This window comes from Urocampus carinirostris, chromosome 8 (genome assembly GCF_059441175.1).
Source record: "Urocampus carinirostris isolate Australia breed hairy pipefish chromosome 8, RoL_Ucar_1.0, whole genome shotgun sequence".
Taxonomy (NCBI): Eukaryota; Metazoa; Chordata; class Actinopteri; order Syngnathiformes; family Syngnathidae; genus Urocampus; species Urocampus carinirostris.
The window spans coordinates 27,265,518-27,291,992 of record NC_142356.1 but is presented as its reverse complement, the minus strand read 5'-3'; the positions used below and the strand labels follow the sequence as shown (position 1 = coordinate 27,291,992).

At 39.8% G+C, this 26,475-nt stretch overlaps 1 protein-coding gene across 3 annotated transcripts; it reads right to left on the bottom strand.

The window, feature by feature from the left end:
• Nucleotides 1-8,577: 8,577 nt before the first annotated feature.
• On the bottom strand, nt 8,578-23,057 carry LOC148361486 (beta-1,3-N-acetylglucosaminyltransferase manic fringe-like). Of its 3 annotated transcripts, none has more exons than XM_088343135.1 (8): nt 22,699-23,057; nt 20,819-20,864; nt 17,100-17,202; nt 15,230-15,383; nt 13,840-13,925; nt 13,607-13,772; nt 10,174-10,259; nt 8,578-10,112 (listed from the first exon to the last, which is right to left on the bottom strand). In XM_088343135.1, the coding sequence occupies exons 1-8, from the start codon at nt 22,984-22,986 to the stop codon at nt 10,061-10,063; spliced, it is 981 nt and encodes a 326-aa protein (XP_088199261.1). In that variant the 5' UTR covers nt 22,987-23,057; the 3' UTR covers nt 8,578-10,060. The 3 variants fall into 3 exon arrangements, with proteins under 3 accessions (XP_088199261.1, XP_088199262.1, XP_088199263.1); XM_088343136.1 differs by having other exon boundaries at nt 13,607-13,742; XM_088343137.1 differs by lacking the exons at nt 8,578-10,112; nt 10,174-10,259 and adding an exon at nt 12,227-12,363.
• Nucleotides 23,058-26,475: the final 3,418 nt, after the last annotated feature.

Sequence of the window (26,475 nt, the reverse complement as noted above, 5' to 3'; positions counted from 1 at the left end):
GTTAATACATCATGTTTGCAACCCTCCTTTCAATAAATTTCCTCATTTAATTTCCTCTTTCTTGTCTCAATCCCTTTAATATCACTTTTTTCACTTCCATCCTGCCACCCATCTATGTTCATATCCTTCTGCAATCACCGCTTCCTTTTTTTCATTCTATCATTCTGCCCTTATTTCTATTGGGTCATGCGCAATTCCTTGTTTCTACTGTCTCACCATCACCATCTTTTTTCCCATCATTCTTTTGTCCTTGTTTCTTTCATATAATCCCCTAATCCTCATGTCCACTCTGTCATAACTTCATACCCGTTTTCATTCTATCAATTAAGTGCTAAATGTTTAATTTTCTCCACCTTGATTCATGGCTTTTACTCCAGCTTACTCATGGCTATCCTTCGATCATCACCCCTATGCTTCCACACTGTTATCTTATAATCCTCTTTTTCATCAATTAATCCACTTATTTTTATCTTCATCATAACGTTCTCTCTTCCTTATATTTATCCTACCATTGTCTCTTTCTTTTTTTGATCCTGTCATTGCATGTTCCCCGTTTCAACAATTCCATCAAGACCTCCTGCCTTTCATCCCATCGTCACGTTCTCATATCCATCCTGTTTCAAACCTGACATCACCTCTTCCTCATTACTATCATTCCATCCTCATCCGTTCCTCATTTCCATTCTGTCATTAGCTCTTTCTCATTATTGTCATTCCATCATCTCCTCTTCCCCGTTTCCACGCAAGTGCAGTTTGCTAGTGCTTCTCCTCACAAACTTTGGTAGTTATTCTCCAAGTAAATAAAGCAAAGATGGATAAAAGAAAACTAAAGAAAAAAAGAGAAATCCCTGTCATTTCCTCCTCTTTGAAACTTTTTTCCCCTCAAGAGCTCCAGCTCTTAGACACGCATGAAAAAAAACGGATTTGCAAGGACGAACGTCCACAGCAGCAAAGTGGTTGAGAAGGAAAACCGCAGTCGGGATATGTGGTAAGATAGGGAAAAGTGGCTGCGACATTGTCACTTGGCGAGAAGAAGATGAGGACGCGGTGTGATAATGATCATAATAAGTCAATAACTACTCTAATATATCAACCTAACAATTAAAGTGAGGCTAGGAAGACATGACGAGAGAAGATCCAATTTTATTTTTTCATTTTCACAACAGTGTTTGTTTTGTAAACATATTTAAAGGTTGTTTGTTTTTTATATCAAACTTAAAGCAGAGGCTTACACTTTCCTAACAGTCTCCTTTTCCGCCGTGTGGTTGGTGAATATGCATTTTTAACAGTAAAGCCACAGACTTGTACAGCTCCAATCGAAGTCGTCCCTGGTGGGAATTATGAGTAAAGCCTTTTTCTCTCTCCTTTCTCTCACTTTTGCCATAATAATTAACATGCATGTAGAAAATTAGTTCAGTTATTTATAGCCTCGGTCAGCTGTTCTTCAGAGGCATCACAGTGATAAGCATACACACTTAGGTATACTTTCAACTCACGTTGAGTACATTTTAGCATTATTTCCGACTATGAACCAACATGATTTAATTTTAAAAAAGCATGAATAAAGATTTAACTTTGCAGTTATTATTTCCCTTTTTGATTTGGTTTGCCTAACTTCTAGTTGCATAATGGATAAACATATAAATAACCTATTTCTTCTAAAATTGTATTCATTGGATGTATGGAACGTTTTTGTGTAAATTCATACACAATTGTTTGCAGAAAATCAAATAAAATGTTCCACAAATAAACTAAAATGTAAGATAAGAGCATACTTATTACTCAATGATATATATGCATTTGCTGTAATAGATAGTGGTACCCACAGGACGGAAACAAGGAAAATTTGATGATAAGAGCATATAAAAGAGAAAGATGGCATTATGGGATAGTAAAAGACGCGGAGCAATAATAGGTTAAAAACGATAAAGGTGATAGTGGTTGGGTGGATCCCTTAACCACTAGGGTCGTAGGGGTTCAATTTCCTGTTGTGTGTCTTGGGCAAGTACAGTCTGGTGGCGCCCATCCCTCTCCAGGACAACAAATGTTTTCGACCGGTCTCAAACCCGGGACTTTTCAAGTGTTAGGCGAATGTTTTAACTACTGCACGTTAAGAATGAAGTGATATATTAATAAACTTGAAATTGACATTATTGTATGTCATATTTCTTTTTACAGGATTAAATATACGATAGTTGTATTTAATGGCAATTTACTATTACTTATGGCAACAATAAGGCAGCAAAAACGATATTTGCTACCATTGCAAGTAAAAACACCTTAAAAAAGGATGGTATCGATACAGATACATGGTCAATAGTTTGAAATGAACAAATTTACATGCAGGCATGAACGTACACTAAAACACACATAGTAATGTGAACACAAAGATCTCCTGTGGTGGCAGGAGCAGCTATCAATCATTGCTCGGGAACACTTGCACCCTGCTATCATCATCTAAATACTGACCAGCGAAGCCATGAATCAACCAATCAGTGCAGGCCATGGGGTTGTCTAAATATTTGCTCTGCTCTGGCTGACAGAAACTGTCAAATAAAAAAATAACAATGTTGGTAGGAGATCTACTATGTAGTTAGCCGGAGCAGAATTCTTTGAAAGGGGCAAAACTAATTAAAGTCCAATGGTCTAATTGGCGGAGAGTATGGCCGTTTTGCTATGACGTCATCCGAGAAGTTCAGGTCTGATTTTTTTTTGCCATTGATCAGGAATCTCAAACTAAATTGACGTGGGTAAGGCGTGTCGGCCAAATCCGTTTTTCCACAAGAAGGGCTCTGATAAAAACTCTAATATTCTCAAATATCTTATTTTTTTCTGACATGAAATAAGATGAAAACATAAATGAATATATTAAAAATAAACAAGTAAATCATTCAACCAGGAATAAATATATAAACAAAATAATAATAGATGAGATAAAAATGACTGAAGAAACAGTTGCTAACTAGAAAAAAGAAATGGTCAGTTAAATTGCTTGTATTAACAATTTCTGTATTTCACTTTCAACTTTCGAAACACGAATAGAACAGTGAACAGGAATTGTTTTGAATAAGGCAACTCTTACTCACCACTAACATCATCAAAAATGACAACAACAAAGAAACAATCCAAAAGAGACCATAAAATGACTGAAAAAAACTGTATAAAAAAACAAGCTCAAAATAAGAATTAACCAAAATGATTATAAAAGGAGAAACCTAAAAACAAAAATCGACAGTAAAATGCCCTAAAAACAAACAAAAAAATGACTGAAAAAATTACCCAAAAAGTGCTCAAAAAATGAAAAAAAAGACCAAAAACAGCCCAAAAGTGATCCAAAAATGAACTCCCCAAAAAAAGCCGACAAAAAACTACTGAAAAATGACTGAAGAAAACACTCTCCCCCATAATGACTAAAAAGTGACCCAAAAGCAATCAAAAATGACCAAAAACACCAAGAGGGGCCCAAAATGACCAGAAAAAATGAACCTAAAAACGATACTCGACAAAACAAAAAATAATCTACCAAGAAAATGACCAAAAAAGCGACCAAAACAACCCGAAAAACGACCAAAGATATGACCACAGATCTTCTTTGAGACCCTTGGCATTGATGAAGATGACAAAGTATTCAAGGAATGATGAAGGTGGGGAGTTGAAAGGAGGTGAAGGAGGTGGTCTTCTATGGGAGAGGCAAAGGACGGGAGGGGAAGCGTCGGAACACGCGGAGAATCTCAAGCGCTGTTCTGGTTGTGGTCGCTATGGTAACAACAGGGAGGTAAGCACTGTCTCTCCTCCGCCTGATGAGTGTCTACATGCTCTTTTACTGGGTGTGCATGTACGTTAATGTGAAGATTGATGAGGATTTGTCGCACTATAGAATTTCAATTACTAGTGTGTCTTTAGAATATAAATGAAGCAAAAAATATGCCAGATTTTGCTCAGCCTCGAGCAGCCATTACGCTTTGGAGTGACATGGCTGATGGCTGGAAATAATGCCTTCAAGGAACGTGGGAAGTTGGGGTTACTGTAGTCCCATCAGGATAAAATACATTTGAACATTCATTTTTATTTACAGTGTTATAAAAAGTGTCTGAACCTTAAGAAAATTCTCACATTTCTGCAAAAAATACCATCAAATGTGATCTAATCTTTGTCAAAATCACAAATAAAAAATTGTATCTTTTTCAACTAAAACCAAGAAAACATACATAGGTTATTCATATTTTAATGACGGCAGCACGTAAACAATGACATAAGGAGGAGGAATAAGTAACAAAACAATCTTTTTATCCAAAATTTTTTGTGGAAAACCTGATCTGGCCAAACCTCACCCAGACCCTAGCCCTGGTGGCCTTCACATAAATCAAGTTTGAATGCCAGTTATTTTTTTTTTAATCAGGAGTTTATAATTGGCAGTTGCTTAAGCTCTCGGTCCCCGTTTTATTCATTAAAAATATATATATTTGTGAATTAATTATTTATTTATCTCAATGACAAGAAAAAAAAACCAACACTATAAGCTATCTGTCTTATTCATCTACATATTCGTCTTGAACGCAAGGTCAGAGGGTAAAATGAGCCAGCCCGAGTTGGAAAAAATCAGTGTCAAAGCATCCTCAAACGCATTATTAGGTAAATTATGTCATTTGCAGTCAACAGCAAAACAAGCTGGCCACTCCCTTTTGGCTTTCATGGGTGCATAGAAAACATGGTGGAGAAGCTTGCATTTATATTACATGAGCTTCTCCAAGAGGGAGTTGACATAATGGTTCGGCATATTGCCGCTACAGGTACCCCTTGCGGTGGGAAATGAGAAAGATATGGTGCAGTTTGGTCACTCTGTGCTTTGTAGCACTTGTTTTCGGTTTCACTTCACAATACAAAGACCTGTAGTGTTCAAATAAAACACACTTCCCTTTAAGGATAGCTGTGAGCATTACCTGGGGGTTTCTTTGTTTTAAACCCCTAGCCAAAAGTATTGAATCACCAGTGCGGTGCAAGCCCTCACTCAGAGATTTTTTTCAGTAGAAAAAAGTGAAATATTAAACATGAAACAATCGTGAGGTAATTTCAAAGTGCAACACATTGGAAACACTAAAAGAAAGTCAGAAAAAACATTACATTTGTCCATGTCAGGTTAATTGGTTGGTCCAAATTGTCCTTAAGTGTGAATAAGCGAATGAGTTGTCTGTCTCTGTGTGCCCTGCGACTGGCTGGCAACTAGTTCAGGGCGTCCCCTGCCCACTGCCCGAAGATAGCTGGGATGGGCTACAGCACCCCCGCGACCCTACTGAGGATAAGCGGTACGGATAATGGATGGATGGATGGATGGATTACAATGGTCAGTAAATGTTACTATTATAGAGCAAGTGTAGGGTAATAAATATGGAATCACTAAAATTCTAAAAAAAAAAAAAATGTGGAATCAGTGCATTTTGAGTAAAAAATAAGGACACACCTAGTCAATTTCCTTTCCTTAATTGTGCACCTGGCTTCGATTAATTCTGCTCGTTAGTCAGCAGTTAAAAATAGTGCCGTTATTACACCTTGGAGGGCGCCTGAACTACTGTAAGTGGATTTGCAAGAATCATGGCTTTAACAAGAGAGATGTCTCTTGAGACCAAATACACGATTGTTAAACCTCTTGAAGATGGTAACTCTACTCGTATGGTTGCCAAAGATGTGGGCTGTTCAGAGTCAGCTGTATCGAAGATTAGGACCAAGTACAAACAGCATGGGAAGGTTTTTTAAATAAAGCGTACTGGTAGGACAAGACATGTAGGCGTCAAGACAAACAACTAAAGGCCATATGTCTTGAAAAGAGAAAATGCACAACAACACAAATGAAGAGGAAAGGGGAGGAAGTTGGTGTCAATGTATGTGACAGAACTGTGCACAATCGCCAATGGGAAATGGGATTTTCACATAGGAAAGCTAAAAGGAAACCATCGTTGACGTTTAAACACAAAAGAACAAGACTCCAATGGGCTAAGGAGAGGCAATCATGGACTGTGGATGACTGGATGAGGGTTATCTTCAGTGATGAGTCACAAATCTGCATTGGACAAGGTGAGGATGCTGGAACTTTTGTCTGGTGCAAGATTTACAAAGAGGGCTGCCTAAACAAAACATCAAAATTCCCGCAGTCCTTATTGATATGGGGCTGCATGTCGGGCAAAGGCACTGGGGGGATGGGTGTGGTCAGATCTGCAATAAATGCACAAGTTTACATTGACATTTTGGACAACTTTCTTATTCCTTTAATTGATAAAATGTTTGGGAATGATGAACTCATTTTGCAAGATGACAATGCATCATGCCACAGAGCAAAAACCGTGAAAGCATTTTTGGGAGAAACACGCATCCAGTTAATGTTGTGGCCTGCAAATAGCCCAGATCTCAACCCAATTAAAAACCTGTGCTGGAAATAGAAAAATGTTGTCCACAGCAAGGCTTCGACCTGCAAAGATGATCTGGCAACTGCAATCAAAGAGAGTTGGCACCAGATTGATATGGAATACTGTATGTCGCCCATCATGTACATGCCTCAGAGACTGCAAGCTGTCATAAAAGCCAAAGGTGGTGCAACTCAATACTGGTGATATATTTTATTGTTATTTCTTTGTCTGTTTTTCATGATTCCATATTTTTTTCCCCAGAATTGATCCCGTATACTGTATATTTCCCTGCACTTGCTGTATAAAATTAACATTTACTCACCATTGCAATGTATTTTTTCATTTCTTTTAGTGTTTTTGAATGCTGGGGAGTTGCACTTTGGAAAGACCTTACTATTGTTTCATGTTTGTGATCTGAGACTTTTCTGCAGAATAAAATGTCTGAGTGAGGGAATGCCCAAGTCTGGTGATTCCATACTTTTTGCTGGAGGTTGTATGTGCCGTTTTTAAATATCATGTTATGTGTACACACATACAATGTAAGGTAACATTGACACAAGCAACGACACTTGAAATATGCACATGGCAACAACATTGGCAGAATTTTGGCATTAAATGAATATCATATTACACATAGATATAAATTTGGCACTGATGAAACACCTTACATTTCTGATGTATGTGCGTGTCGGGTTTGTCTTAAGGCATGTGTTGTTATGACTTTTTGTATGTGTGCACAACACATGTGAGTCAATGATATATCCATGTTTTGCCATTCGCTAATACAGGGATGGTTCAGAGTCTCACAAACACAAACACTCAGACAGTTGCAAACAAGTGGGCAGGTGGTGGATCAGAGAGTCGTGAGCTGTGAACACGCAGACACAATCGTAGACAAATCCATTGACATCCACGTACATCTGCATGCAGACTTCCTCTCACATAAGCACACACATTTATGCACACCGGAAAAATATGTTACGAAAATGCACAGCACCCTCGGTATACACAAAAATACACACATGACAGCAGGTTTGTTGACACGCACGAATTCACAATCAGTTGCATTTAAACTGGTGCCTTGAGATACATGTGAATATGTTTCTAGCTTTAGCACAGAATCTTCCGAGAAGCAAAATCAACAAACCTCCCTAATATAGACATATATTTTCATTTAGGACTGATATAAACAAAAATTGATGATTTCTGTGGGATAAAAAGACATGACAGCACAATTTCCAAACAAAACATGTTTAAAGGCTTACCTTTATTAATTTGCAGATTATTTGCAACCTTTAAACAGTTTTCAATCCAATACGTGTCTTTTAACATTTTGGGTTTCCAACCCTTGCACTTGCCCAAAGGTGGTTGTTTCAAATTTCAGTTCACAGCAGAGGGTGTGATCAGCCAAAATAGTATGCACTGTGCATGACAGAGGTGGGTAGTAACAGAGTACATTTACTCCATTACATTTACTTGAGTAAGTTTTGTGAAATGTTGCACTTCTAGGAGTATTTTTAAATCCCTATACTTTTACTTTTACTTGAGTAAATTTGTGAAGAAAAAAAACGGTACTTTTACTCCGCTACATTGGGCAACATGGACTTGCTCTCTCATAAGAATAAATCCCCTCCACGAAAGTACGCATCTGTATGTCTCCGATAAGTCGCGTTTATGTTGAAGCAGAACTCCGCCAGGCTCTACCATGTTTAACCAATCAAACGTAGCAGCCTTGTCACATGATCATCGGGGGAAATTTTGTTTATGGATTAAACAGATAGAAAATGTCTCTTAACAATACCGACCATGATAACAGAGATGAAGAGGAGCATCCCTGGCCTCAAATAAAAAGCATGTTCCTCTTAAAAAGGGTGCAAAACACCAGCTACAATATGCAATGTCTGCTAAGTTCGAGTTCATGGACAAGCGTGTTGTTCTGCTTGCAGAGCCTGTTAAGATAAGTAAAGCTTTAAATGTGATACTTGGTGCTACATGTACTTAATTTATCTATTTGATTTACACTATTTTAATTTTATTGTTTATTAAAGCACTTGAACTTACGTTCATTATTTTAATCTACTATTAAGTTAAATGTATTTTTTGTTGATTGGATGGACTTTGATAATTTGATGATCTGATTGGTTGTTTAAAAAAAATCTATAAATTCTTCCTTGCTACAGTTACTCAGTACTTGAGTATTTCTTTTACCAACTACTTATTTACTTTCACCCAAGTAAGTATTTGTATGTCTACTTTTACTTCTACTTGAGTAATGGTATTCTGAAGTAACAGTACTTTTACTTGAGTAAAACGTTTGGCTACTCAACACACCTCTGGTACATGGATACAAATTGATGTTTTCGGAGCATTTTGCAAGCTAATTACAATCATAAATGAAATGATCTGCATTTTATATAGCACTTTTCAAGTCAATGAAGACTTCCCAAAGCGCTTTACAATGTGTTTCACATTTAGCAATGTGCTTCACATTTTTTCAAATATGATTATTCCAAATAAATATTTACGAAATTTCAATGGAACTCCCTTTATGTTCAACTAAAACAACTCAAAAGAAAAGCATAAGCCACAAGGCCGCTATGGCAGAAGAAAAAGGCAAAAGTCACTTAATTTAATCAAATATGCTCATGTAAATCGAATGATTACTTGATTAAATAGGACGTGTTAAAATGTAATCTTATGGTTGTGGCAATCTGGTCGAATTCGTGTACGCAGAACTAACAAGTGAATGTGAGGCACAATGCACGGCTATTGGGATGTCGCGACGTGGTATGGAGCCGCCATCTAGGGGCTATTTTTGGAGCCACATAGCCCTTTATATTGTGTCGCATAAGTAAGAAATTAAAAAAAAATACTCGGTTATTTTCTCTCCCTTTTGATGCCATATTGTCTTCATTATTTTTAGGTGTCCAAAATAAAATTTCACAGTTAGAAATAGTTTTTGCCTTTCCCATCGCATCACACACGGAGATATGTCTTGGTTTTTATTTAAATTTGCATGTTCAAAAAAATATAAAAATGAGATGACAAAAGGAACTAAAAAAAAAGTAATACACACCTGGGATTGCATGTCTTAATGGTTAAAATAAATCCTTGGCATTGCACAACAACCCTATTTATTGGGTTCTTTCATTTTTTTCAAATCATGTATCCTTACTAGGGTTGTGGTGGTGTTGGAGCCCATCCTAGCTGACATCAGACTATGGGCAGGGGACACCCCAGACTGGTTGCCGAACAATCACAGGACACACAGAGACAGACAGTCATTCACTCACACATTCACCGATCGACCAGCAATGCGTGTTTTTGGAAAGTGAGAGGAAAGCAGAGAACCCTGAGAAAACCCATGCAAGCACAGAGAGAACATGCAAACTCCGCACAGGAAGGCCGGTACTTGGAATTCCATCCATGGCCTCTGAACTGTAAGGTGGACATGCTAAGCAAGCGGTCAAGCACCCTTTGTTTACCTCATAAAAACTTAATAACTTTGCAAATTTTACATTTTCTCCAATAGAATCCCCATTGGGAAAATAAAAATCTCTTGAACCTGAACTTGGATCTATGACTTTAAAGAGTTCAATCAAGACAATCATTACTCTTTTTCAGGTTCGGATGTAGCGATAGTGGTTATCCTTGAAGGTGGTTCAGGGACACCATCTGGTCAGAGGGTGCAGTAAGCAATGCAGGGTCTTGAACCTGATTAGGGAGGAATAATGATTATTGATTTGCTATTTGCATTGATAAATGACTAACCGACCTGGATGGATCTTCTTCTTTGGAGAAACCACTTTTTAGCGCCACGCTGTTCATCTTGTCCTCTAACATTCCATAACTCAAAGTTACCTGCCACAAATACATGTTTACTGTATATTTTTGAAAGTCAATATGTATTCGTTGAGACAACCGAATGTGTTGTTTACACTGTGTGGTAGGTTACAAAGGTCACTGAATTGTGAGGTACATGTCTGGTGATAGAATTAGATTTACAAAAAATGAACACTTACAGTTGTCTTTAATAATAAAAAATATAGATATATGCACAATAGCTCAACGAATTACAATTCATGCATATGATATGTAAGGTAGCCAACTTTAGGATAGCAGCTGGACTTCAGAGGAATCAACCTATCTGTGTTGGCCAACATGAAAACTCCCATCCATCCATTATCTGCACCGCTTATCGTCAGTAGGGTCGCGGGGATGCTGGAACCATCCCAGCTTTCTTCGGGCAGTGGGCAGGGGACACCCTGAACTGGTTGCCAGCCAGTCACAAGGCACACAGAGACATACAACTCTCTCGCACCAGCCAATTAACCTGACATGCATGTTTTTGGAATGTGGGAGGAAACCGGAGTGCCCAGATGAAACCCACGCAAGCACGGGGAGAACATGCAAACGCCACACAGGAAGGTTCGTTTTCATGACCTCAGAACTGTGACGCACACGCTCTAACCACTGCGCTGCCGTGATGCCAACATGAAAACTTAAAATAGAAATATTACTTGTTTGCAATGTCCAAAATAATAATGGAATTATGTCAAACCATGGGCAGTAAATCCTAAAATGGGTTTAATTTAATTATTTAGAGTGATTAAATTGTATTGTTTATTTGCAACTGGGTAAGGGTTAGTCTGATCATGTCTATCGTCTGTGAAAACAAAGGACATTCAAGGGTTACCGTACAAAATCTTTTCGAAAGGCTGGACAAAAAATGGGCAAAAATTGTTCTATTTTAATAAGATTACAGTGTAATAGCTGATCAAAATAAGGAAAGAAGACATTAATGGATGTTGAACTTGCAAGGTAAGTAGGAGATGACCCATCACTCAGAAAATAAATTCAAACCTGTTCTAAAAGTCTTCCCCTGAGATGTTTATTTTAATGAAACAATTTAGGTTATAAAAAGTGACAATAATTTAAACAGTGCATAATAGTTGAACAAATAAGCAATAGTGGGAAAAAATAAAAATAACCAACTATCTTCCTATAACCCTACATCAGGTGGCCAAGATCAAACACACAGTAAAATGATCTGGTTTTATCACTGTACGTCTCTGTTTGTTTTTCTATGTGTGCTTTGTAGCACTTGTTTTCGTTTGCAGTACACAATAGAGCAAGATTTTCGTGGTCAAAAAATACACAGCGTCCATTTAACTGTCTGCACAATGGCATAGGCAGTTGTCCTGCCTCATCATCAGAGGGCAATAATAAGAGAATTTATTCTTGGCATAGTAGTGGTTCGACAGCTGAAAATCCTGAGGCCATCTGCTGCCATCCTATCAGTGTGGATAAGCCTCCCTCAGGTCCCTTTCCACACATGGTTAGTCTTTGCCTTCCCATTATTCATTTTTATGTCCATTACTATTTTCTTTTTTTATTGTATTTTAACCCTTTTGTGGATTTGTGTTCAGTATTTCGTGTTTCGGGTTGTTGGGCGGGTATAAAGGAGAGGGATTTATTGTCCTATTGTACACTGATTTTTTTACACAGCACTTTGAGTGGCAATGTATTGCCTGAAAAGTACTTTGCAAATCAATTTGATTTAATTAGTAATGGAAATTCACACTTAGGCTTCTCAAGCACTCGCCATTTCGGTGTCTGTCATTAAATGTAAAAAACGCAACTAATGTCTTGGGCTATTTTTGTCACGTCCAGAACAGAGGGTAGAGCCAATCGCGTAACGTTTCTCACAAGTTTATTGATAGAAAGAGGAAGGGCAGCGCCCGCGATCCGGTGCTTGCTGGACGCGGGAAGCAAGCCGCTCACAAAATCGGACCGTGATCCGAATACAGAAGTGGATTTTCCAGCACGGGAGATGGCGGTGTCCAGCACGGAAAAAACAGGTCGTTTGCCGGGACAGGAGAGCAAAAATGTGGTCGGAATCAAATATGGGTCGTAAGCCGGGACGGGAGAGCAAAAGTAGTCGGAGTCAAAAAACAGGTCGTACCTGGAGACAAACGGGGAGATCAGGAACGGACGGGTGGAAAACGGGTGCAAAAAGCGGGACCGACAGAAGTCAGAGTCAAAGTGCTTGCCTTGTAACAACAAACGTTCGCTGACGGACTGACAACTGGTGAGTGAAAGGACTGGGCTTAAAAGGGACGGGGAACCAATCAGGAAGCCATCAGCGGCTGGTGCCAAACGAGCGGGCACAGGCGAAATTAATCAGTCATCATGACATTTTTAATAAAACATAAAATTACCTATTCTGATTAATGATGCACCAATTGAAAATGTGAGTGAAAACAAATTCCTTGGAGTCACAATTGGTAACAAAGTTTCCTGGAAACCTCACGTCAGACACATAAAACATAAAATCTCCAAAAGGCTTGAAGTTTTAAACAAGGTAAAACCATTTCTGGATAAGAACACACTCCGTACTTTGTACTGTACCTTGATCCTTCCATATTTGACATATTGTGTTGAAGTGAGGGGAAACACTCAAAATACAATAGAACCGTCAGCTACAGCACAAAAATGAGCACTGCCAATTATACTCAAGGATGGCTATTTGGATCATACACATGAGATATTTCAGCAGTCTAAATTGTTCAAATTTCAGACCTGCTCAAATATAAAAGAGCTCTAATCTTATTTAAAGTGTTTAACTAAATGTTGCCAATAAATGTACAGAAATGTTTGCAATTCAAGAAAAGGCTCATCATTTGTGAGGATCTGGAGAATTTAAAATCCTACAATTTGAACAAGGCTTAAAGGTTTTTGTGTGTCTGTACCTGGTGTGAAAATATTCACAGGTTTAAACTACTTTACAAACAGTTTGTATGGTCTCAGTACTCACTGCAAGTGTCTTAGTGTGTTCTGTTCTCTTAGCATTATGGGTATTTTGTCCTCACTATTATTGGTACTTGTTTTTACATTGTTGGTAAATTATAGTGATAAAATTGTTTATTTGTTCTCTTTGACAGTGCTGGTATTGAATTTCATTACCAACACGTTATCGGTCTGAAATGAATCAAAATTAAAATTTGAAAATTCAGTGATTTTAAAAAAGAACATTCCGAAGTAAAATAAAAAAGAACTATAAAAATCCATTAAGTAATACAACCAAAATGTATTTTTTTCATTTCTATGATGAGAAGTGAGGCCCTGCCTCACCTGCTTCCCTTCACTGTACGTCCCTGATCAAATATTAAAGTGTCAAGTGTCTTCACAAGAGGGACAGCACAAACCTGGTGCAGAATGCTGCTGCGGCGAAGCAACATAAGGTTCTCAAAGTGCGAATGGAACAAGGAGCAATGAATCATGGACACCCCCACTCGCTTCTCCACAATGAAGCCCACTGTGCAGTCGTCCGGCAGGCGGATCCTTGAAGACGTCGCCAAAAAGCGGTGGCCACTGAATACACTTTTATTTAAAGTGATTCCAGGCAGACTTCAGACGGGAAGGAAACATACAAACGTACCGGGCCCAGGGGGACATTTTGTGGGCAAGGGGCCGACTCAGACAGAACCCAGCTCCTCCGGTGGCAAACCAAAACTTCACCTCCCGCTGCACATACGAAAACACGCACAGGACCAGATGATAAATAATTAATATGAAATACAAATCATTAAGATATACAAAAGCAACAAATGAAACAGTATGATTCAATGTTACAACAATTGATTGTGCTACTCCTCGTTGTTGTTTCTGTTGTGTCACCTTGGCCACCAGGACAAAAGAGGTCCATCTAAGACAGTTAAATGCAGTAATATGAGTCATCTATAATATAGGATCCAGAATATATGTCTTGCACCCTCAGGCGCTTCTATTCAAATAGGCAAAATCTTGAACTGCTAAATAGTAATGCTAGTTGTTAGCATGTTTTGAATCGTCACCTGAGATTAAAGGGACAGAGTGTCACGGGGCGTGGTGGCGTGGAAGGTGACCGGACCAGAACGGAGGCAGGAGGCATGAAGGGAGAACTCAAATGCGTTGACGATCCATAAGTTTTATTTAATAAAATAAAAGTCGCCCAATACTCCGGGGCAAAACAGAACAATACAGAGTTCCTCCGGCACGAACTCAACAGGACATGGCATAACAGACTAAAACATGACAAGGCATAACAGACTAAAACAGGACAAGCATAACAGACCGGGATTGTGTATAAGAGTAATGAACCAGCAACCGCAGAGCCCACAATGCAGCCTTAAATAGCAGACCCACAATTAGTGGAACTGCTTCAGCTGTTGCCCAGAGGGCGGGGCAGACTGGTCACCAAGGCGACCGTGACACAGAGTGTATTATAAAGCGCCTCCTAGTGATAAAAAACATTCCTTGCCAAATAAATAAATACAGTAATTGATTTAAATAATAACCAAAATAGATAAACAATAAACACCTCATAGGTCGCGTCATTTGCATTAATTTTAAATAACTTAAGCCTCGGCTAGAGGGTAGATGACATATTTGCCCGCTATCCTGCTGCTATGGGTACCTGAAAAACCAAAAACCAAAAATAAAAATGCTACAAAAGCAAGCTACAAAGTCACGACACTAATCGTCAAGCACTGCAAACCTTTACGGAGGGTGAATTTATTAAAGACTGTTCAAAGAATGCTTGGATGAATACCAAATCTTACTAAACTGGCCCGCTTTCTGAAAAGTTTGTGCACTCCTGGCATAAGCCATCTAACTTGCACACTAGCTTTTGAAGAATTCAATGCCAAATGATTCAGTGTTTATCTGATTAAGGTAAAAACGGGAAATCACATTTAAAAATGTGTAGGGTAGTTTTTTTTTAATATATAGTACATAATGTTTTGTTTTTTTACTGTGCAACGAATCCTATTTAATTTGTGTCATGCTACCGTTCGGTTTCCATCGGATAGCTCGTACGCTGTGATTGGTTTGTCCAGGCTGGCCTTGCCTACATAGATGTCGCTGTCTTGTGGGAAGGAAGCAAGCAAGGAAACAAGCCTCTTGCCGATCACGTAGTTGTCATCGTCCACGTGACAAAACCATCTGAGGAAAGTCCCAAAAAAACTCTTACAGCAGATACTGTACAGGGAGTGCAGAATTATTAGGCAAATGAGTATTTTGACCACATCATCCTCTTTATGCATGTTGTCTTACTCCAAGCTGTATAGGCTCGAAAGCCTACTACCAATTAAGCATATCAGGTGATGTGCATCTCTGTAATGAGAAGGGGTGTGGTCTAATGACATCAACACCCTATATCAGGTGTGCATAATTATTAGGCAACTTCCTTTCCTTTGGCAAAATGGGTCAGAAGAGGGACTTGACAGGCTCTGAAAAGTCAAAAATAGTGAGATATCTTGCAGAGGGATGCAGCACTCTTAAAATTGCCAAGCTTCTGAAGCGTGATCATCGAACAATCAAGCGTTACATTCAAAATAGTCAACAGGGTCGCAAGAAGCGTGTAGAAAAACCAAGGCGCAAAATAACCGTGAACTGAGAAAAGTCAAGCGTACAGCTGCCAAGATGCCACTTGCCACCAGTTTTGCCATATTTCAGAGCTGCAACATCACTGGAGTGCCCAAAAGCACAAGGTGTGCAATACTCAGAGACATGGCCAAGGTAAGAAAGGCTGGAAAACGACCACCACTGAACAAGACACACAAGCTGAAACGTCAAGACTGGGCCAAGAAAAACCTCAAGACGGATTTTTCTAAGGTTTTATGGACTAATGAAATGAGAGTGAGTCTTGATGGGCCAGATGGATGGGCCCGTGGCTGGATCGGTAAAGGGCAGAGAGCTCCAGTCCGCCTCAGACGCCAGCAAGGTGGAGGTGGGGTACTGGTATGGGCTGGTATCATCAAAGATGAGCTTGTGGGGCCTTTTCGGGTTGAGGATGGACTCAAGCTCAACTCCCAGTCCTACTGCCAGTTTCTGGAAGACACCTTCTTCAAGCAGTGGTACAGGAAGAAGTCCGCATCCTTCAAGAAAAACATGATTTTCATGCAGGACAATGCTCCATCACACGCATCCAAGTACTCCACAGCGTGGCTGGCAAGAAAGGGTCTAAAAGAAGAAAAACTAATGACATGGCCTCCTTGTTCACCTGATCTGAACCCCATAGAGAACCTGTGGTCCCTCATCAAATGTGAGATTTACAAGGAGGGAAAACAGTACACCTCTCTGAACAGTGTCTGGGAGGCTGTGGTTGCTGCTGCACGCAATGTTGATCGTGAACAGATCAAAGCACTGACAGAATCCATGGATGGCAGGCTTTTGAGTGTCCTTGCAAAGAAAGGTGGCTATCTTGGTCACTGATTTGTTTTTGTTTTGTTTTTGAATGTCAGAAATGTATATTTGTGAATGTTGAGCTGTTATATTGGTTTCCCTGATGAAAATAAATAATTGAAATGGGTATACATTTGTTTTTTGTTAAGTTGCCTAATAATTATGCACAGTAATAGTCACCTGCACACACAGATATCCTCCTAAAATAGCTAAAACTAAAAAACCCCCACTCCAACTTCCAAAATATTCAGCTTTGATATTAATGAGACTTTTGGGTTCATTAAGAACATGGTTGTTGTTCAATAATAAAATTAATCCTCAAAAATACAACTTGCCTAATAATTCTGCACTCCCTGTATATAAACTGGACCAAATCTTGAAACTCAAATATCACATTGCTTTTAAAACAAAGCTACAAAGAACAATCCTAGTCATGAAAAATCTTGCACAGAGAAAACAAAACTGCTGTCTCACCTCTTGTCGGATGCCATGAAACTGTCATACTCGGCGGCCATCTTGCACGCCAGAGCCTGCTGACTATGGTCTGACTGGCAACCTGTCATCACCATCTTATAACCTGAAGAAAAAATGATACAGTATACGTGCTGTCATGGTGCAAGCTCTTCTCTGCTGGCCTAAAACGTTTATGACTCTTGTGATGTTAATTATAATTTGTCCATCAATACTTACTAAATTCCAAATTGTCTGTCAGCTTCCTTTCATAGCTACTCCCTGGTTGCGCTGCTTCCAGATGTGTACTTTCATATTTAAGTATTGAACCAATCACTATTCGGCCATCAGTCGTTGCTAGGCTCAGAAATGTATCCTTCACAAAAACTCAACAGTACCCTAACATCAATCTTAGAGAATGCTGTTGATTTAACCAATACAATTCCGAGTTGGTGTCTTAACGCTTGCTGGCAAGCATCAGGAAATGTCACCAGTATCACAAACTAGAATTGGCTGTAATCCACCAAAGCAATTGGGCCAACAGCCGTTCAACTTGAAGAAACTGAGCTGCACAAGGAAATATATTATTGCCTCGATTTAATAGCGAAAGGTCGGACAACTCCGAAGCGAGTAAGCCTCTTGCAACTGGAAAAGGTTTTGTCAGGATTTTCAGCCTAGTGTTAAGATCTGAAGGCCAATCCTACCCCGGGCCTACAGGGATCATGCACTTTTTTCATGGCCAAATTCAAGCACTTTTCAAGCACCGTTCACCCGTTTTCCACTCGTCCATCCCCGTTTGTCTCCTTCTACGACCCGTTTTCTGGCCCCGACCATGTTCTGATCTCCCGTCCCGGCTAAGGAACTTCCATCTAACTACGCTACGATCTCCCGCTCCAGAAGATCCACTTCCGCATTCAGAACCACTCTCCGATCCCGTGAGCGGCTTGCTCTCCGCGTACAGCGAGCACCCGTTCGCTGGCACTGACTTTCCTCTTTATTTCAATAAACTTGTGAGTCCTCCTTCTGTTCTGGTCTTGTCATCACTGTGCTATTATCAATGTCAATTAAGACAATTCTAATGTAATTCTAATTCTAACGTGCATATTATTTTTCATTATTTATTTTAATGTTTTTTTATTTCTAATAGTTTTTAGTTCATAACACTGGGGATTCACAATTATAATTGGGCTCTTAGTTATAAACATTAATGAATATATTCAGTTTTTCATCTGCATCTGTGTGCCAGCAGCGTCCGTTCATAACGATTTGATAGCTGCTGACACAAACAACTGTCTTAATTGCAACACATTGTGTTACTTTTATGTACTGCAAGTACACGATTAATACACATTTTAATGTTTTTACGCCTATTTAGAATTTAGAATTTACTTTTATTGTCATTCTTTGTAACCATGCACGCAGAACAAAATGTCGATACACCTGACCCATACAGATAAACTGTAGCAAGCCGATGCAGCTGCAGCCAAACAGGGAGCCGCCATTTTAGACCCAACTGCTGTGTTGGGAGTCACTAGGTGACCAAAACCCCCAATTCCAACCCTTAATGCCGAGCGCCAAGCAGGGAGGCAATGAGTACCAATGTTGTATGACTCGGCCTAGGATTGAACCAGCGACCTCCCAGTCTCGGAGCAGGCGCCCTACCATCTAGGCTACCGAGCTGGAAGCCTATATGGAATATTAGGAAGAATATTAAGAATAAAGAGACCTAAGATTTGGTGTATTGTGGGGCAGTGGCAACAATGTATGCCCAGAAAAGCATGAGGGTGCAGAGTCACAGTGCAAGTAACATGAATGTGTCTCGACCATTCCCACAACAGTTAAGCTAAGTCAAGTCATGTTGATTTGTAAAGCCCTTAATCACTAGGAGTCTCAAAAGGCTGCACAGACCACAAATTATTGCAAACTACAGACTATCGATACACCATTCCCTGATTTACAAGTCACAGAACAAATGATCCGATATTTATTCGATTTGAAGGTAGGTCTGGAGAGAGAAAAAAACGGATATATGCCATTTAGACGGACTTTGACGGATTGGGTCGCTTTGGTGAAAAAAACTCTATGTGAACCTAGCCTATGAAACCTCAGATTTGTTTTTCTCAAATTATTCATGAGCGTGTTCATATTCATTTATTTATTTATTATAGCTAGACATGTGCTCGGCCTACATGATGCCAATTGATGAGAACGCGTGATGTATCTTTCTTAGCAAAGGTGTTTGCTCATCAATAATTTAGCAATTATATAATGTTTAGAAGTGACATATAATTACACAATTAACAAACAGTGATCGATAGAGTCAGGTATTGTTTTTCCGACATCACATTTTGGAAACATTTTTACTGGAACTTTATAATGTTATTGTAATTCGGAGAGAAAAATAATAGCCACGTAAAGATAATGTCACGGTTGCCCATTGCCCTCACCTGTGCCCACTCGTTTGGCACCAGCTGTTGCTCGTTGCCTGATTGGCTTCCCTCCTATTTAAACTCAGTGTTCACATTCACTGCTTGTCAGTCCGTCAACGAACCTCTGCACTTGCAAGACTTGTATTTTGACTCTGTCCGGTATCCTGCTGGTGTATCCGGTATCGATTCCGCCTGTCTCGTCCTGTCCAGTATCTTGCTCCAGTCTCCAGTACCCGGTATCGATCCCACCTGTCTCGTCCTGTCTCGTATCTTATTCAAGTCTCCAGTATCCGGTATCGATCCTGCCTGTCTCGGCCTGTCCGGTATCATGCTCCAGTCTCCAGTATCCGGTATTGATCCCTTCTGTCTCGTCCTGTCCGGTATCTTGCTCCAGTCTCCAGTGTCCGGTATCGATCACACCTGTCTCGTCCTGTCCAGTATCTTGCTCCAGTCTCCAGTATCCGGTATCGATCCTGTCTGTCTCATCCTGTCCGGTATCTTGCTCCAGTATCTGATATTGCTCTCGCCTCTCTCGTCCTGTCCGGTATCTTGCTCCAGTCTCCAGTATCCGGTATCGATCCCATCCTGTCCGGTACCTTGCTTGTGTATCCAGTATCCGGTATCGATTCTGTCTGTCTGTCTGTCTGTCTGTCTGGTATCTTTCTCCAGTCTCCGGTATCCAGTATCGATCCTGTCTGTCCCGTCCTGTCCGGTATCTTGCTTGTATAGCCAGTATCCGGTATCAATTCTGTCTGTCCTGCCCTGTCCGGTATCTTGCTCCAGTATCTGTATCCATCCCGTCTTGTCCGGCATCTTGATGTTGTATCTAGTATCCGGTATCGATCCTGTCCGGTATCTGCTTGTGTATCCTGTATCTGGTATCGATCCTGTATCTGGTATCGATCTTGTCTGTCCTGTCCGGTATCGTTCTCGTCTGCCTCTGGCTTCCTGTTTTCCCGCGCCTGACTTCTCTGTTTCACTTCTTCCAGCCAGCGATCGCCGAATCACTAGCATTTGTGTTCAAGCACATGACTGCCTAATTCCCGTAAAATAAAGCTTGTGTGAAAACGTTACGCGTCTGGGTACTCTGTCCGTTCGGGCTCTGACAAATAAGCATATATTTTATGTGTTTATTTTTCCTATTTAACAAAAAATCAGGATTTTATCAGGGTATCCTTACTTGTATATTATACCCATTGTACACATCCTCTATAACAATTGTAATTTATGGTGGTTTAATATTAATTGGGAAATTGAAGCTTCGAGTGTGTAAATCTGTCAATTGATTAAAGTAGTTACACTTCGCTCTCATACCTCCAGACTTCAGGTGGTTATCTTCAATGTCCGTAAAAATGAATGTCTGCAGGAATAACAAGAAAAAAGTCAGACAAGTATCGGTTGAATCTTATGTAATGATGAGGTGGTGTGATTGTATGTAAAGTGCTTGAGAAAAGTGTGTTCACTCATGTAATCATCTTTTCAACTTCCTGTTCTGCACTTCTCGTATTGTTACAAGACTCCTTTTCCTGTCCCCCCGAGACCACTTCCTGTGTGTGTGCGCTTGAGTGTTTGATTAGGTTGATGCTGTCCTCTGAAAGTGCTTTGTACACCTTAAGATCCGAACACGTATTATTATTAATACTTATTATTACTTGAATGTACAGTTGAACACTAACTTTTCGGACTCGGCAATTTCAGACATATTCTATTCGACAATGAAATCTACGTGATACAACAAGAATTGTAAATATGAAGATGAATAATCTTTGCTTATTTTCTTATTTTGCATGTACAGTAATCCCTCGCTGTATCGTGGTATGCTTTTTGGCGGTTATGCTACTTTGCGGATTTTCATCCTTCATTGTATTCTGCATTCTTATTAGCTGAACAGTTGCTAAGCCCCTTTTCTGCCTGTGTCTGCCTGTGCGTCAATACCGCTGCAGTCTGAGTTATACACAAACGGCTTGACATACCTACATTGGGGCAAATCTTTTTCAATTTTGAGTTTCTTGAAAAGCCATCATTTCAGCAAAAACACCAAAAGGCAGAAAAATATACTTTTTATCACCTATGAAGTTGGACTCCTCGACATAGTAAAGGAAGGTAACAGGATTTTTACTCCACATTTGTGTTGTTTTCTGAAGTAAGGATAATGTCCTGAAATCATTTTCAATGCTATAGTGCAATATAGTATGGAAGCAAGATTATTTTTAAACTATAATTGACAATTCACAGATCACTTAACCACCTGGGTTGTCGGGGCACGACTGAGGCAAAACTCAACAGTTTTCCCAACTACTGATGGTTCCTGGCCTGTTTTGGGGCCGTCGCTGACGGTTCCTGGCTTGTTCTTGGGTCGTAGCAACCTTGGCATCAGTCCATTCCCTGTGTTGTCGATCCAGTTGTTTTTCGGTCTTCCTCTCCTACTGCCCCCTTGGACTGTGCCCTGTGGAATAATCTCATCCTAATGATCTTCTGACGTGACCATACCACTGCAGTTTTCGTCCGCGCACAGTTGGCAACAGTTTTTGGTTGGGTCCAATGTGCCCTCTGATGGTGTTGAGCTATTTGTTTGTCACATGGGCTACGAAACTAATGCAATTTTCTTGTGACATCACACTCCCTTGTCTGGATTTTCCTTTCCAGCTTAATTGTGAGAGTCCATGTCTCGCAAGGATAGAGGAAGATGGAAGTTACCAGTGCTTGCATGAGTCTGATCTTCGATTTCACTGGTATATTATGTCCCTCGAGGTGGGTTTAAGTCTGGCAAGTGCATGTGTGGTTTGAAGCTAACTTGGCAATGATACCCCTCTTCTAATATGACAGCTCCAAGATATTCAAATTTAGTGAGAAGTTTAAGCTCTTGCTGGTTGATGGTAATGTTTTGGGTGAAACCTTGGGGGTTGTTGGTACATACTTTAGTTTTTTTTCTGTGCTATTTCCATCCCATGCAGTGTTGATATTTTGTCCGGGAGATTGACCAGATCTCTAAGTTCAGTGCAGAAGTTATTTGGGAAAAAAACAAATAAATGCCAGAGCCAGTAAATTGTTTTTTCCCTTGTTTTGAATATCCGCAACCTCTCCTAAAAACAAGGGATTACTGTGATTTTATTTAATTGTTTTGTTCCATTTAAGACCAAGAGTACTCTTTTTGTTTAGCAGAGTGACAGAGAAATACCATGCGCATTACTTACGTGCGTCTTGGTTGTGGAGATCCATGTGTCCAAAAGGAGGGCAAGGCGCGTAGCGTGGAACTTTCCGGTGGTCTTGACCGCTATAAAAATGTCCTCCAGGCGTAAACCAGAGCCTTGAGGGCTCCCTGCCTCAGGGGGGGCTTCTGGGTCCGCAGGTGGATTTCGACCAGCCGCGACTGGCAAGGGTGCAGAGCGTCCGCCCAAGACCCATTCGAATTTGACGTAAAGGAACACGCAGAGGGCGACGATTAAAAGCAAAACACTGCGCCCAAGCCATCGTTTCTTCATGACAAAGATGATCGATAGTGCAAAGAATGATCATAAATCACGAGGATTTCTCATGCATGAAAAATGGTGAGTGGCAGTTTCCTTTACCTTCCTCTTTCAGCGTGAGTGACGTCAACATGCACCCACTTTGACCAAGATTGAAAATCAGAACAAGCAGTTTATAAAATCAATATTTTATGGGATATTTTAAAAGCATGATCTGGGTAAGCCAGAAAAAAAGTCAAAAATGAATATAGTTGACTGTATAAGTTGCAAATTTAACATACAGTAAAACACTTAAGGACGCACAATCCCACCCTAATATCAAGCCATGAGCAAAATCCCCCCAAAAATGTATTTTTCAAATGTATTGAATCAAAGGCAGTATAGACCAGTGATAGTATAATATATTTACGTTTTCTTTAATGACCAGGTAACCAAAACATTTGAATTGAAATTCCCTTCAATGCTCAATTAGCTGTTTTTAATGAAATCCAGAACACTTAATTTCAGTAACTTCAGCCATTTTAATGGACTCAATATGTACAAAAGTTAAATAAAACAGTGCAACATTTTTTTGTTGTCAAGCCTGGTGGCTCTTTTCTGCTGTTATGTCCACCAAAAAGTAAAAACCTGCACACATGAAGTTGCTATTCATTAGCCCCAATCTCATACTAGTGCGAGCGGGGCCCTGCATTTTAGTTGGGGATCCATTATTCCCGGTGTACTTTTGCTGAGATCATGGGCCGTTGCAAACGAAGCGAGCATTTGATGCTACTGTGCGCATGCCTCTGCCGCTGTAGTGCCTAATGTCGGAAGCGCAGCGAGGGGGGGGAGGATTTTGCAGAGGAGTCGAAATTAGGCACTACACCTGAAGACTCCTCAACAGCTGCAGAAGTGATGTTTTGCCATTTCATCGCAGAGCACAACATGCCTCCAACTGTTGCCGATCACTTCACAGTCACAGTCACAAGGCTGCAAAGGGTTGTATTTTCTGTCCCTGTGAAATAGTCTTTTTTAATACATTTTATTTTTTTCTTTAATAAGAATATGTACAGAATGATATAACGAAACACATGTACAATATAACATGTTAAACTACATAAATAAACACGTTTGAAAAAAAATATGGTGTAAGATTATTTTGTACAGTGGAACCTTGGTTTTCGAATGCCTCTCAGTTCGAACAAATCGGTTCTCGACCAAAAATTTTGAGAAATTCTTGCTTCGCTTTTCGTTCAAAAAATAGGAGTTCGAACGCCGGTATGCTAGGGGCAATGCTGAGCGGCGTACGAGTGTAGATTGCCCCCACCCCTCGTGAAGAATTGTTGTCACGTGACCGCGAACTTCTTTTTGCTTTCGTTTTTAATATCGGTGAACGGAGTGTTTTAACCCCTAATTATGCCTCGGAAGAAGGTCGGTGCAAGCAGCAAAGTTGCTACAGGTGAAAAAAGAAGAGTAGTGCGTACAACTATTGCATTTAAGAAAGAAATAATAGCAAAATATGAAGAAGATGTGCGAGTTTCCCTTCTTTCGAGGGAATAGAGCACGGCATCTGCAGACCACCACAAAGGTAAGAAATCCTATTCATAAATCTTTTCTTTATCCTTTAACCGCTCACCACTTGTTGTGGAGATCCCGGTGCTAAATGACGTGTAAACGACCTGATTTTTTTATTTTTACACGTTCATGTAGCGTAATCTTTCGTACGGAAGATTGCGCTAACGCGAACGTACAATTAGCCTGGGTTAGCTTCATGTTTACGGTCATGGTAAACATTTAGGGTGTTGGAACGGATTCAAACGATTTTACATTACTTTTAATGGGAAAAACGATTTTCGGTGATCGACCAAATCGGTTTTCGAACAGGGTTCTGGAACGGATTATGGTCGAGAACCGAGGTTCCACTGTATTTTGTAAGGGAAAATACGACAGTTTGTAAGGGCATGGAGCCCTGGAGCTTACAGGTATGCAACCAACACATATTTTCATTTATCTATAGCAAAATCAAGTACCGTATTTTCCGCACTATAGGGCGCACCGGGTTATAGGGCGCACCCCCAAAAAATATTTTTTGGTCCTATATCTTCCATAGATAAGGCGCACCGGATTATAAGGCGCTACAATGGGAACGTCGACAAAACAGTCAGATGATTCAGTCAAACTTATTACCCCCTTAACATTCCCAAAGCTTGCAAAGAAGCAAATACGTGTTGTAGACACGTGCGGATGCGGTGTCCGTACGATGTCACTCAAATGCATCGTTTCAAATATCATTCGGAAGGTTAAAGTCTTGGGATTCAAGAAATGTCAACCATTCCTTTGTATCTATTTTCTTTTTCGCTCGCAACTTTACTGTGCATATGACAATAAACACTTGGAATTGAGTTTGATTCACTCAACTCATCACAGCAACATCATGATCGTTCTAAAACAAGATATCGGGAAAATATAAAGCCGCATAGCTCACCTAAGTTCTCACGTTCAATAATGATACGCAACCATGGTCTTCTTACAACCGTGAGTGAAGTAAATCCAGGAGAGTAAAATATTTACAAATACAGACTAATGAAACATGTTTCTTTATGGTGTACTTTAGCAAGCTTGCTATTCAGAGTCATCTTTTTCGGCCAATTGCAGGGTTTGTTTTGGCCCTCTAGCCTATCCGAGGCTCCAAATAACTTCAGCCAATAGCGATCGATTTAACTGATAATTGACACATCTTTTTCGGCCAATTGCAGGGTTTGTTTTGGCCCTCTAGCCTATCCGAGGCTCCGAATAACTTCAGCCAATAGCGATCGATTCAAATGATGATTGACACATTGGTTAGCCAATGAAACGCCGGTATATAAATCCCAGCATACACCGCGGACTACTCCACATTCGAGGAGAAAATCTAGTCGGCGGCTGTTGCGTAAGTTGCGAGACCTTGCGACTTAATATTGAGCCATATATAAGGCGCACTGTATTATAAGGCGCCTGGTCAGCTTTTGAAAAAAAAATAGGACTTTTAGGTGCGCCTTATAGTGCGGAAAATACGGTAATTTAATTTATAATAAATTTATTTTGTCTTTCAATATGATATTTGGTATTGGATCAAACCAAAGCTATTGGTCAGTAGTCAAGTTACATTACTACAATATTATGGTATTCGGATTACTGTTTACATGTTTTAACTAGGAACTGGAACGGATTACATTTTTATATAATCACTCCTTGCCCAGCCTATTTATGTTGAGAGATCTAATGTAAATAAATTCGCTTTCACAACGAATGGAAGACTATTAGAACCTGACAAATATTACAGCGATATATCGATGCCCACTCTCAAAATCACCACCAAATATGGCAGTTTCGTATGATCTCGAAAGTGGTGATGAAATCAAAGACAAAGAAATATTAAGTGGAACAGTTTTTATTTCATTAATAGGCAGATATTAATTAAATAAACACTTTTGAATTTTGTTTTACTTTGAAAAATACAATGCAATCACAATCAAAATGATGTGC